This window comes from Dasypus novemcinctus, chromosome 24, assembly GCF_030445035.2.
Source record: "Dasypus novemcinctus isolate mDasNov1 chromosome 24, mDasNov1.1.hap2, whole genome shotgun sequence".
NCBI lineage: Eukaryota > Metazoa > Chordata > Mammalia > Cingulata > Dasypodidae > Dasypus > Dasypus novemcinctus.
The window spans coordinates 29554853-29569591 of NC_080696.1; the positions used below are offsets into that span (position 1 = coordinate 29554853).

The 14739-nt window shown below is 39.1% G+C and overlaps 1 protein-coding gene across 1 annotated transcript in view; it reads left to right on the forward strand.

The window, feature by feature from the left end:
- The window catches only part of LOC101414428 (ornithine decarboxylase-like), a 77264-nt gene extending 73348 nt beyond the window's left edge, over positions 1-3916 (forward strand). Inside the window, 1 exon segment of the mRNA XM_071211603.1 lies at positions 3048-3916. Within this exon segment, the coding sequence (XP_071067704.1) occupies positions 3048-3129 (82 nt within the window). The 3' untranslated portion in view covers positions 3130-3916.
- The last annotated feature ends 10823 nt before the right edge of the window (positions 3917-14739 follow it).

A 14739-nucleotide genomic window follows, 5' to 3' on the forward strand; every position in this document is an offset into this window, starting at 1 on the left:
AATAAGTAGACCAAGCTGCCTCAGAGAGCTAGAGCCTGGGTGATAGGCTTACAGGAAATTGGGGGGTAGAGGAAGGTTGCGAGCTGACACCTACATGGGTGAAATCTATGATAAGCTGGAGGTATTTGTACAAGGAAGGGATAACATGGGGGCAGAGGGTTACCTTTGGGTGGGGTTTTGTGGGCTTGAGGGGGGTTATCGATGGGAGGATGGGTAATATTGTCCAAGAAATTGGGGGGAGGGTGGGGAAACATACGAACATAGGAGATTGTCAGGTATTTGGTTGAGAGTATAATGCTGAGAAAACCTTTTCAAAAATATAATAAGGAAAGTTACCTGTTTAAGATGCTTAAAGGGGATAATCTGATGCAGGACAGGCTCCTAGGGAATATGTGAATGCTCATTTTGCCATAGTGGGTTATATCATTGGATAGAAACCCATATAATGAGAGTGATGGTATACCCACATTCTGGGGAGGATTGAGGCCATCAAGTAGAGGGAACTGTATCTCTCAAGAGAAATGGTGCTTCCCAGGGCATTAAGGCAGTTGAGTATGTCAAGCCCTCAGCACTGTTGCAAGTATCTCTGAACATGGCCCTTGAAGCAATGAAGGTTGACTGTCACTGTGGGCCATAAGGGGAGGAGGAAAGAGGTATTGAATAGATGGAACCAATGTAACTGTGTGGGCAATAGAATTGTTTCACAAGAGTATGCAAGGATGGATATAAGACATGTAAAATTACACCAAAAATATATAGGGACTGATAGGCTAAAATGTAAACCATAATGTAAAATGTAAGATAACTAAAAATTTAGAAGATTGTATCATCTAAAATATAAACCACAATGAAAACACAAATGTTACCTTGTTTGAAAGCTATTGTCTCAATGTCTGTACATCAGTTTCAGTAAATATAGTATGAATATGTAAAAGGATTATTACTGTGGAAGGGAAAAGGTTTTATGTTGGCTATGTGAGAGTACTGTATATTGTATATATGAATTACTGTGATCTAAAACTCTTGTGAGGATAAGCTTAATAATTAGAAATAAGAAAAGAAAAAGATAGGACATAGACACTGAGGAAATGATGGAAGTAGTTGCCTTGACAATTTGCATACAGGGCAGCACTTATTGCAGTGAGGGAAGGCAAAACATCAAAAACAAAGCTTTTGCATTAAAAAATTTTTTGATACCCCAATTTATTTTTACTGTAATTTTTCCAAATTAATATGTATTCTATATCTATCCTTTAAACTCATTGCTATATTCCATTTTACTATTAAGGGAACCTGGTAATATATTGGGCTTCACTTTTCAGGAAGTTTTGGGTCACAGAGAGGTTCAACAATGGCAGCAGAGAAATACTGGTGTGGGATGTTATTGACAGGGGACACATGGTTGGCAGGGAGTTCCCCAGGGCATATATCCAGGGTACATAAAAATGTTTGGATATTTTCATAGTGGATACAATTAAAAACAACTGAGGGAGTGCTGAGTTCCTAGCCAGGGGAGTTCTATCACACTCCTTAAAGGAACAGCAACAATCCCCCAAGTGCAATGGCAAAGACCAAAAAAAAATGAAGGTCCAACAATGAGCCCTTGATAGTAATGACTATGCTTGTGAGCCTGTGCACCTGAAATGAGAACAAGGCCTAGAGCTGCAGGGTGCCTCAGAGTCACCTCCAGAGAGCCTCCGTGTTGCTCAAATGTAGCCAGTCTTGAAGCCAGAATCAGCCTGTAAATGCGTTGCCTTCCCCCCAGCATGGGACATGACTCCCGGGGAAGAGCCTCCCTGGTGCCGAGTGATTACTACCAAGTACCAGCTGATGGTGTAATTAGAAAATGACCTTGAATAAAAGGGTCAACTTGGACCAGCAGAATATCTCAGTCTACATATAATACCAGAAGTTAAAAATGCTTTTTGACCTGAATCAAGGGGGAAATGGAAAGGACAAATTAGTTTATATGGCTATGAGTCTCCAAAAAAGAGCTGGGAGGTTATCAGAGGGTTTTCCTTAATGCACACCTCAGCAGAGTCTCAGAGACAAAGTAGATACAACCCTGGGTATTGTTTCTTCTGAGGACTACAGAGACCCACAGGTTCTATGGTCATGACAGATGGAGTTCAGTGCCATGTCGGTTGGCCCTTCTTTGGAGTTTGTGTTTCTGTGTGATGGAGCTGGACTCAGATATGATCTTTTCACAAGCCTCTCCTGTTACGTTTACTAGAACTGTAGTTGCTGCTGGGGTTTAATATATACCCAGGGGATCTGAATCTCTGGACTGACCATATGATAGCCAGGCCCTGAGCCTCAACAGACTTCAACACCTACACTCTGGTTTATTGGACTTACCCCACTCAGCTAATATGGAGTTGAAGAAGGTCAACCACCACACCATGGAGCCTAGAGTGCCTACAACTGAAAGCAGGAGGATTGCATCCAGTATCCATGTGGAATCTAAGCCCCCTCTGGATATAGCTGTGGAGTGGGCACAACCATTCCAAGGTCTACAGGATGCAGGAATAGAATATGGATTAGAGTGGACTTACTGATATTCTATTCATGAACTATTGTGATTAGTAATCTAAGAAAATGTGGCATTGGTGTGGAGAAAGTGGCCATGGTGGCTGCTGGGTGTGGGGAATGGGAGGAAGAGATGAGATGTGTAGGCATTTTCAGGACTTGGAGTTGTCCTGGGTGATGCTGCAGGGACAGTTACCAGACATTGTATGTCCTCCCATGGCCTACTGAATGGAAAGTGGTTGAGTGTGGGCTATGATGTGGACCTTTGACCATGAGGTGCAGCAGTGCTCAGAGATGTATTCAGCAAATGCAATGAATGTCTAATGATGATGGAGGAGATTGTTGCTATGGGGGCGTGGAGTGGGGTGGCTGGAGTGGGGGTATATGGGGACCTCATATTTTTTGAATGTAATATTAAAAAATAAAGACAAAAAAATAAACCATTGCTGTATGATTAAAAAAAAAAGTTGTTTCCAACCTCACTCCTCAAACAACCTTCATATGCTGTTTATTGCAAGGATCTTGACAAGGGGATCCAGAGGCCACGCAATTCTTATCAGCTTTTCCGGTTACATCATGACCAACTCCATCAGATGCTAATAATCCTCAAGGAGGTGCTGAGTTCCATCATGAACCAATACCTTTTAAACTATGGGAAAATTTAAAAACAGGTAAAAATACTAAATAAAGTCCTTATTAGTGAAATCAGGCTTGTAAGAAAATTCTCTGTTAAAGTGTTAACTAAGATAAGGAAATTATTCTGGCAGCAACTCTGTAAACCCCTGCTGTCTACATAATAATGTAGTTGTGGGCTAGTGGGTGTTAATAGAATTAAACTCCTGGAAAAGGAGATAAACATAGCAACATTAGTGTTCTGTTTTGTTTCCATGCTAATTCTGATTGCGCCTATTTAACCAAAATAATAAAACTAGTACAAAATTTTTATCAAGGTGTTAAAAGGAATTTTTTGTTTTAAATCAACATTTTACTCCTGAACTTCAAGTCTCAGTATAGTCTTACAGAGTAGTAATCCAAAAAATGTGTGTTCTAAACTGCTAAATAAGAGCTTAACTACATTTATGCTGCTCAAGTTATCTTGACTGATTGCTGATAACTAATAAAAATGTTTCCAAGCACAAGCTTACATGTTACAGGCAACATGGATTCCAGAAAAAATCTTAAAAACTATAAAGTCTAAGATGGGCTATGATGGAGAACTTAAAAACAGCTATCCCAAAAAAGTAAGAAAGTAAGAATTATGAGACAACTGTAAACTGTATGTTCCTATTAATGTGTTGTAATTGTTTTGTGTTTGTTTGTTCAATGTCAGTTTATATTTTGATACCTCTGGATGGTGATATAAATTAATAAATAAAAATTTCTAAGATTTTTGTTCAAATGGCCAAAAATTAAATAAGTGCTTATATTAATACTTAAGTTTAAATGTTAATGGGATCTCTACAATGATAAAAAATTGTAAGTCTTAATTAATGAAATTACTATGTCTCTTCATAAAAAAAATGGTTCTTGCCTAAGTTGAAATGAATAGTTTATTTTTATTCACAAAATAAAGGATGTAAAACTTGAATAAATATTTTGAAAAGTAAAATTTTGTAGAAGTGCTAACTAAAAGTTGATACATTTGTTTAAAAAAGTGTTTTTTGTCCTAAAATAAGACAGCTGGTCTTCATAAAATCAGAAAGAACATATGCAGAATGGAACTTGAATGCATGTGGTAAGTTGTAAAGGGTATTGTAGTAACTTTGGGTAAGGGAATGTGTCCTGTGAAGGTAAAATTTGTCTTAAAATAATATAATTATAAGAAGTTTAACAAAGCATTGTTTAAATTAAGGTACTTAAGTGGATAATTGCAAAAAGTCATTATTAAACAAAACCTGAATTGATAATAATAATAGTAAAAGGTAATTTTATAACAAGAAAACTTGTTGGCAGCCAGCCTCCCCTGCCAACCTGCTTCTAAAAGACTATTTCTGGTATTACATGCTACTAAGTATTTAAAATGAAGAAAAGTTCATTATTTTAACAAGTTTGTTTAGTGTTGATAGAATTATATTTTGGAAAAAGTTTGCCTGAAAAGTTTCAAAAATTGTTTTGGTAACTTATGTATGTGGGATATACGGAATGTGTTTTTATTGTTAAGGAAACAGGAGATGATTTTGTCCTAAGAAAAATGATTATTAAGAAATAATAAAATGTGTGACAAAAACCTGAATGAATACTGAAAGTGTAGAAGGTTAATGGAAAAAAAATTTTTATGGCTAAAGTTAAGCAAGATTTGATGGGTCTGTCTATAAAGTTTTAAAAAGTTTAGTATCAAGTAGTATACTAATGCAAAGTTAAAATTTTCTTCTTTCTCAAAGTCTCTCAAGTCATTAGCCTGCTTTGGTAAAAGTTTATAGAAAGTTTTCATCTTGAATAATCAGTATACAAAGAAAGTCTGTTTTATCAAAATAGCTTCTTGTGCTTTAACCTCATCATTTCCTCAGTGTTCAAAGAAAAAAAGGTCTCATCTCTTTTAAAGGAAATTGATTTTCAAACCTGCTTTCTCAAAATCAAATCCTGAAAAGTAGTTTTTTATTCCAAACTAATTACAAGAGATTTGGTTTTTTTACCTTGAAAGAAAAACTAAATAGTTGAGTTCATTTAATATGTTATAAATTGAATGGAAGGTGTTTAAAAGTGTTATAAAATTATCAAGATTTTTAAACCCTGTTAACTAAAGTTGTATGAGTAAAAGGTTCATATGAATGCTTAAGAGTGTATAAATTTACCAATATTTCAACATAATATTAAACAAAAGTACAATAGGATTAATTATGGCTTTAATTAATATAAAAAGGTGTGTGTCATAGAAGCAAATTTTTATCATAAATTGAAGTAATACCATTGTAGTATGGAGCAGTACCAAATATTGCTAGTTTGTTGCAAAAAATTAATATCCAACTATGCCACTATCACTTTGTTTTAAAATGTGCTAAGACTTTCTTTAGTATTTCCTTAGGCAAGTCAAGCCAGCCTGCATTCTCCTACCTGTAGAAAAGTCAACAATAGACTTTTGCAGTGCCTCCCCAAGGCTGTGTATTTGGCCAACCATCTGCCCTGGCCTTGTGGCAAAGAATCTGGCTGTGCAGAAGAAATCTGTGGCTAAAAAATGCTACTGATGACATTATGTTAATAAGTAATCCTTTTTATAAAATTAAAAGAAACAGCAGAAACAATGGTATCTTATCTTGAGAGCCTGGGGTGGGCAGACAGTTGGGATGGACTGTGAGGTCCCTGCTGCTCTAATTCTTCAATGTTGTTTAGTTGGGTAAAACAAAACTATTACCTCTGCTGTAATTGATAAAGTACAATGTTTTCTCATGTTAATGTAGTTTGTAATATGGCTGGAATACTGAAAATCTTTCGTCCCTCATTTAGCTCAAATATTAAAACCATTGTATGTATTAATAGGGAAAAGTCCTTCATGGAAATAGAAAACCTCCAGCAGCTGCTTTAAATAATAATAAAAGGAAAGTAAATTGTGGATATTAACTTAGCCTATGAATTGGATGTGGCAAGCACCAATATTGGCTTTGGGTGGAGTTTGTGGCAAAAGCAAAATTCTACACAAGTATCCCTTGGATTTTAATCACATTTCTGGAAAGAGGCCAAAAGTGCAATATAAAAAAGCAATTGTGTACAGCATGGGAGGTCCTGCTAAAAGTGAAAGATTTAAACCAATAGTGTCTGGTCACTCTAAAGACTGCCATCCCTATCCAGTGGTGGATTGCAAATACTAAAAGCAAGACAGACATGATAGACTGTTGTAAATCACCCTCAGATTATGAAAAAGCATCTGGGATACCTGCTAGTAGTAACAAGTGGCTGTCATGTCCCTGCCCACTCCACTAAACCCCTTTTAGGACTGTTGACACATTCCTTTGTAAAGATCCAGGGCCCTACCACTGAAACCTGAGAAAAGGCAAAAGTGGCTCCACTATAAAGGTGAATATCAATGAAGAAACAATAGTGATGGCCAGAAGAAGAAAAGGCATCTGGATACCTGTGAGAATGACGTGGAATTTGGCAGTCATCTCCTGAAAGTCAGTTATTGCTACATATGGCACAAGAATTCTTGAAATGGACTAGATGCTTTATTGGACTGCTTATTATAAGCATTTTGGGACTGATTGGTGTCATTACAGTTGCTGCTATTGTTGCGATAGCTTTACATGAAAGTACGAACACAATAGGTACATAATTGGCATAAAAATGCTAGTGATTTGTGCCATAGTCAAGAGCATATAGATTCTGGGCAGTTAAATAATTGAGTTAATGATTTGAAATCAGCTGTGTTACATATTAGAAGTCAATTGTATAATTTGAATTTGTGAAGGGGGTTGAGATGTGGTTGGAATGAAAGTAATTTCTTTTTAACTCTGCTTGCATATAATACATCAAATATAGTATGGAAAAATTAAGAATCATTTATTAGGCCATAAAAGTAATATCTCTCTGAAAATAATTGAATTACAAAGGAAGATATTAGAGATGTCTCATAATCAAATTCATGTAGCAAATGATAAGGATATTTTCTCAGATATGATTTCACATATTACAAAATTTAACCCAGTTAATTGGTGGAAAGCACAGCATTTCCTGTCAGCTTTAGGAATAGGGCTAAAGATATTTGTTCTATTGCTCATGATTCTTGCCTGTGCCGGACAGTGCTTTCAAAGAAAATTGCAAAGTGTAACAGCCATGGGACATGCAAATAATCTGGTGCTAGCCAAAGCACTTCAATAATCTCCTCAAGTCAAAGAGCTTGGTGGGTAGTCAATGATGAGTAAGACTCTCGAGAGGAGGGCAACCTAAGACAGGCATGGTCACCTCAAGTAAAACATAAAGGGGGGAGGTGGACTTGGTCCAGTGGTTAGGGTGTCTGTCTACTACATGGGAGGTCCGCAATTCAAGCCCCGGGCCTCCTTGACCCATGTGGAGCTGGCCCATGTGCAGTGCTTATGCGCGCAAGGAGTGCCATGCCATGCAGGGTTGTCCCCCGCATATGGTAGCCCCATGTGCAAGGAGCGCACCCCATAAGGAGAGCTGCCCAGTGTGAAAGAAAGTACAGCCTGTCCAGGAATGGTGCCACACACACAGAGAGCTGACACACACACACAAAAACACAGATTCCCGGTGCCACTGACAACAACAGAAGTGGAAAAGAAGATGCAGCAAATAGACACAGAGAACAGAAAATGGGGTGGGGGTAAGGGGAGAGAATTAAATAACTAAACAAACTAACAAATAATAAAACAAAAAGGGGAATTTTGGAAACTGAGGCACAGTGGTCTCACAAGGAGAGACATGCTGTTTCCATCACTATGCTTGCAACCTAAGGAGTGCAGTAATAAATAGTTCCCAGCAAACAGGAAGAAGCTGCTAAAGGCTGAAAGAAAAGATGAGTAAATTGAACACTTAGACTTTGTACCTTGAGATAAGACTTTTTGAATTCCTTAGACTATGAGTAATGCTGATAGTAAACTGCATGTTGCTGCTTGTTCTCATGTAGACTGGGGTATATATAGATCCCCTTGTAAATAATAAAGTTGTCTGATGAGACTCTACTCATGGACCCCCTGATCCCAGCTCTTGCTCTTTCTTCCTCTTTCTTTCATTCTTCTTTTTATCTTTCTTTCATTCCCCATACCCTTCGGGCCCAAATCTCCAACACTCCCCATGTCTCCAGTGAGGACTTTTAATAGTTATATTTTGATTTTCATAAACTTGAAATGATAAGTTTAATTGTAATTGGGTATAAGGTTAAAGTTGGAGGTGGTAGAGATTGTATAAAGTCCATTTAAAGATGTTTAAAGGGTCCTTTTTGCAAGGTATTTGACACCTCTTGAACTTTCAGTTTTACAAGTGTTGTGATGTTGACAGATGGAGCAAGGTAAATATGCTACCTTACTTCTCATTTAAAGTTCATTTATTTATTTATTTATTTGTTTATTTTTGCTGAAGATAAAAAAAGCACCAGAAGAATACAATGTAACTGACCAGGCAACTTGGCTATTTTGTGGAATGGAGCATTTTATAAAGAATAACTTGAATGACTAATAATACTGCACTCTTGTCTAATACCTTACAAATCTGCACCAGTGCCTATCATGAGCAGTAAAGATCTTGACAACTCTCTAAGAACTTCATATAATTTCTGAAATGTTTATATGAATAACATTTTGCCCACTCAAATTTAACCAACAGAAAATTAGAAAATTCTTTTTAATTTGACAACACATCCCATGCAAGTCCCAACATACCAAATAATCCTAACAACTTTTAAAATTTCTCTTCTTATAAGGTAAAAAATTAACTATTTTTTGTCAGAGTCATGGACCCAAAGGGTATTGGGAATGAAAGAAAAAGAGAGATTGGGATCAGGGGATCTGAGAGCATTGAAGCCTCAAGCTCATCAGACAAGTTTATTGATCTCAGGGGCTTCTTTATATACCCCAAGCAATCGTGAGAACCAGCAACTATCCTAACTAACTATTCCCATTACCTCAACCTGTGTAACACAATGGATCAATATCTATGATTATAAATCAAAGTTCAAAATTTCAATGTTCCATTATATTGTTGAGTAAACATACCCATAAATCTTGTTGCCCCGGTTGTTCCATTCTACCTAGTCCTCATTCCACCTGAATGTACACATCTCCTTGCTAGATTTATGACCTGCACATATAGCTATGGAGACAGCATGACTCAGTGGTCAAGGAAGTAGCTTGCTTCCATGGAAATAACATACCTTTGTTTCCCACAATTTTTTTTATTTTCTGGGACCCCTGCAGAAATCTTTGATCAAGGAGACATACTTAGGATTTGGTTGAGGGAATGCAAAATGTCAAAATTGCCAGGAGGTTTGTAATGTATATGAAATAAGATCATAGGTCACCATGAACAAGACTCAGCTCCTTATTTAACCAAAGTGACAATGAAAGATTAAAACAATATTCTGGAGGTAGTATGATCCTTTACAAACATAGATATTTTAAAAGGGAGATGAGGGGAAGCAGATGTGCCTCAAGTCATAGGGCTTCCATCTCCCATATAGGAGGACCTGGGTTTGATCCCTGGGACCTCCTGGTGAAAAAGAAGAAGAGGAAGCATGCCCCACATGATGAGCCAGTGACACGGTGAGTCAGTGTCTGTAGAGTGAGCCAGTGCCCGTGGAAGTGAGTACCACAGCAAGATGATGATGCAACAAAAGAATGATGAAGGGGAGAGTCAAAGTGAAGCACAGTGGAGACCAGGAACTGAGGTGCCACAATTGACATCAAACCCCTCTCCATATCAGTGGTCCCCAGGAACAAATACTGTTCAGTCCTAGAGGAGAAAAAAAAAGAGAAGAGAAAACCAAAAGAGAAATAGATGCAGAAGATCACACAGTAAATGGACATACACAGCAAAAATAGCAGAGTGGTGGGAGAGGAAGAGGATTAAATAAATAAATAAAAAATTTTTTAAAAATGAAGATGACTTGATTCTCTTAAAAATGCATTCATATTAAAGACTACATGCAGGGCAGTGAATTGTTGTGATAAGAAACATAATAACTGCCTTCTAGGCCAATTACTCATAAGGCTAATAAAACTTCTTTCAATCACCTACTAAAAGCAGAACAATAATCCCAGAAAATGCTGTCATTTTAATGGGAAAAAGCAAATTTCAAATTTGCATGTATATGTTGTTTATAAAAATCTTATTGGAAAACCCATTATGTCTCATCCAGCAATAACCATGAAAAGCAAAATTCTTTTTCTGCAAATCCTTTGCAACTTTCCTATTCTTTCAGGTTTTATCCTGTATTTTTCTCTTTTTAAAATTTTTCAATAGCCAATGATTTTGCTTTAAGAAAGAACTATTCTCTTATTTTTCCCTACAAAATCATATCCTGCATACCATGTGTATTAGTCAGCCAAAGGGGTGCTGATGCAAAATACCAGAAACTGGTTGGCTTTTATAAAAGGTATTATTTGGGGTAGGAGCTTGCAGATACCAGGCCATAAGCATAAGTTAATTCCATCAACAAAGTGTATTTGGAGCGAGGTGGCTGCCGATGGCTGCAAGGGTTCAGGCTTCCTGGGTTCCTTCCTTTCAGAGTCTTGCTTCTCTTTGGGTTCAAGGTTCCTTTCCTCCAAGGGCTTGCTTCTTCCTGGGCTCAACATTCCTCTCTTCCCTGTGCTGGCTTCTCTTTCCTCTGTGAGCTTACTTCCCAGGGCTCCAGCTTAAGGCTTCAGCATCAAACTCCAACATATAAACACTCATGAGGGAAACAAAGGCATGTCATTTCCATGGTAGCAAGCTTCTTCCTTGACCACTGAGTCATGCTGTCTCCATAGCTATACATGCAGGTAATAAATCTAGCAAGGAGATGTGTACATTCAAGTGGAACGAGGACTAGGTAGAATGGAACAACCTGGGCAACAAGATTTATGGGTATGTTTTCTCAACAATATGATAGAACATTGAAATTTTGTACTTTGAATTATAATCATAGCATTTGATCCCATTGTGTTACACAGGTTAAGGTAATGGGAATAGTTAGCAAGAATAGTTGCTGGTTCTCACAATTGCTTGGGGGTATATAAAGAAACCCCTGAGATCAATAAACTTGTCTGATGAGCTTGAGGCTTCAATACTCTCAGATTCCCTGATCCCAATCTCTCTTTGTCTTTCACTCCCAATACCCTTCGGGTCCGCAACTCTGACATCTGGCACCCAACATGGGGCCCAAAGCAGTGACTGCAGCAGAGATTCTTCCATGGCAGTATTGGGAACATGGAAACTGAAAACCTTCCTGAAAGTTTGAGGCATCCATTGAAAGGTGATTTGAGTCTGACAATACAGTGGTGAGAATCTTAAATTAATTTTGTTTTCCACTAGCATCAGGGTATGGGGTATCAACCAGGATGTTTGGAAGAATATTCACAGGTACTAAAACTCTTTTATTTTTATTTTTTTTATTGACTTTGTACTAATACATTAAAAATATATATGTGAGGTCCCATTCAACCCCACCCCCCCACCCCCCCTCTTTCCCCCCAACAACACTCATTCCCATCATCATGACACATCCATTGGATTTGGTAAGTACATCTTTGGGCACCTCTGCACCTCATAGACAATGGTCCACATCATGGCCCATACTCTCCTCCATTCCATCCAGTGGGCCCTGTGAGGATTTACAATGTCCGGTGATTACCTCTGAAGCACCATCCAGGGCAGCTCCATGTCCCAAAGATGCCTCTACCTCTCATCTCTTCCTGCCTTTCCCCATACCCATAGTACACCATGTCCACTTTTCCCAATCCAATGCCACCTCTTCTATGTGGACATTGGATTGGTTGTGTCCATTGCACCTCTATGTCAAGAGGAGGCTCAGATTCCACATGGATGCTGGATGCAATCCTCCCATTTTCAGTTGTAATCTCTCTAGGCTCCATGGTGTGGTGGTTGTCCTTCTTCAACTCCATCTTAGCTGAGTGTGGTAAGTCCAATAGATCAGATTGTAGGTGCTGGAGTCTGTTGAGGCTCAGGAACTGGCTATCATATTGTCAGTCCAGAAATTCAAATCCCCTAAATATATCTTAAACCCCAACATTAACTGCACCTCCAGCACATTAGCATGAAAGTCTTATGAAGGGAGATCCCATCTGAGTCCAGATTCATCACACATAAACACCATTTCCAAAGAGGGGCCATCTGCCCTGGTAGTTAACCCCATCGGCCATGACCATAACTCCCATGGGTCTCTTTAGCCCTCAAAGGAACCAATATCTGGGGGTTGTATTTGCTTTATCTGTCTCTCTGACTCTGCTCAGTTGTGCATGAGGGCAATCCTTCTGCCAGCCTCCAGACTCTTTTTTAGAAACTCGTAGCCATATAAACTCATTTCTCCTTTCCATTTCCCCCTTACTTTAGGTCAAACAGCATTTTAAAGTCATGTTATTTTATGTAGACAGGGATATTCTGCTGATCCACATTGAACCTTCCGTATAAGGTCATTTTCCAGTTGCATCATCAGTTGGTAGTTGATAGTGGTCCCTCGTTGCCAGGGAGGCTCATCCCCGGGTGTCATGTCCCACGCTGGGGGGAAGGCATTGCATTTACATGCTGAGTTTGGCTTTGAGACTGGCCACATTTGACTGACGTGAAGGCTGACAGGAGGAAATTCCCAGGCACAATGTTGCTCTAGGCCTTGTTCTTATTTTAGGTTTATCAGCTCACAAGCATAGTCATTAGCATCAGGGGCTCACTGTTGAACCCTCACTCCCTCCCGGTCCCCGCCACTGTACCTGGGAGACTGTCGCTGCTCCCCTAGGGACCATGACAGAGCACCACTGGCCAGGAACCCAGTACCCCCCCTGCTGTGGTTTTTAATTGTTGCCACTATGAGTATATCCAAACATTACCATGCACCCTGGACATATGTTCTGTACAGCTCCCTGTCAGCCATATATCACCTGTCATTGGTATCCCATACCAGTATCCTTCCATTGCCATTGTTGAACCACTCTGTGATCCAGAACTCCCCGAAATTTGAAGCCCAATATAATGTCATGGTCCCTTACTAGGGAATGGCATATAGCGATAGGTTTAAAGGATAGATAAAGAACTTGGATAAAGTTAGATAAAGAACTTAGATAAAGAATGTTGACTTGAAAAAATTCTACATCCTATCTTTTTTTTTTCCCCCCCCCTAATTATTCAGCTTTTCTTCACAGGAGTCCTAGACCACAGCAATGCATATATATAATATACAGCACTCCCACACATCCACCAGAAAACCTTTTCCCTTCCACAGTGATACTCTTACGCCCTATTCATATCATATTTACTTAAAGTGATGTACAGAGTCTGAGACATTAGCTTTCTAACAAGGTGACATCTGTGCTTACATTATGGTGCATACTTTAGGATATACAGTTCTTTACATTTTTAGTTATCCTATGTTTTACATTATGGTTTACATTATCAGTCTGTCATCTCCTATATGTTATGGTGTAATATTACATGTTTTATATCCATCCTTGTGTACTCTCAAGAAACTCCTCTCTTACCCCCCATTTACTTTGGTTCCACACATTTAACGTCCATTTTCCCTTCCACCTTGGTGCCCACAGTGACAGCCAACCTCCGTTTCCTGAGGAGCCACTTCCAGAGATAGATGGAATAGTGTTCAGGGCCTAACTTGCTCAACTGCCCCAATGCCCTGGGAGCCACCCTTTCTCTCGAGGGATACAGTTCCCTCTATTTGATGGCATTAGTCCTCCCCAGGATGTGGGTCAACCCCCACTATCACTACTTGGGTTTCTACCCCATGGTGTCACCCACTCTGGCAGAATGAGCATTTAGACATTCCCCAGGAGCCCATCCTGCATCAGACCCTCCCCTCCGAGCATTCTAAACAGGTAACCCTCTTTATTATATTTTGATATGATTTTCTCGGCATTTTACTCTACACCAACACCTGACCCTCTCCTGTGTTCGTATGCTACCCCATCCTCTCCCCACTTTTGGGCAACGTTACCCATCCGTCCCTCCCCAGCCACCCTCAAACCCGCAAAGCCCCAACTAAAGGCAACCCCTTGCCCCCCTTTTATCTCTTCATTGTGTTCATACTTACCACCATCTCGTCTTAAATTCCACCCCTGCAGACATCGGCTCATATCCTTCCTCCACCCTCCGATTTCCTGTAAGCCTATCGTTCAGTCTCTTGCTATCTAGGGCAGCTTGTTTATTTCATATCATTGAGGTCATGTAGTATTTGTCCTTTAATGTCTGGGTTGCTTCACTCAACATAAGGTTCTCAAGATTCATCCATGTTATCACATGTGTTTGTAGTGTGTTTGTTCTTACAGCCGAGTAGTATTCCATTGTGTGTATATACCACATTTTATTGATCCACTCATCTGTTGATGGGCATTTGGGTTGATTCCAACTTTTGGCAATAGTGAACAATGCTGCTATGAACATTGGTGTACATATATCAGTTTGTGTCCTTGTTTTCAGTTCTGCTGGGTATATACCCAGCAGTGGTATTGCTGGGTCATATGGCAAATCTATGGCTAGTTTTTTGAGAAACCACCTTAGTGTCCTCCAGAATGGTTGGATCCTTCTGCATTCCCACCAGCAGTG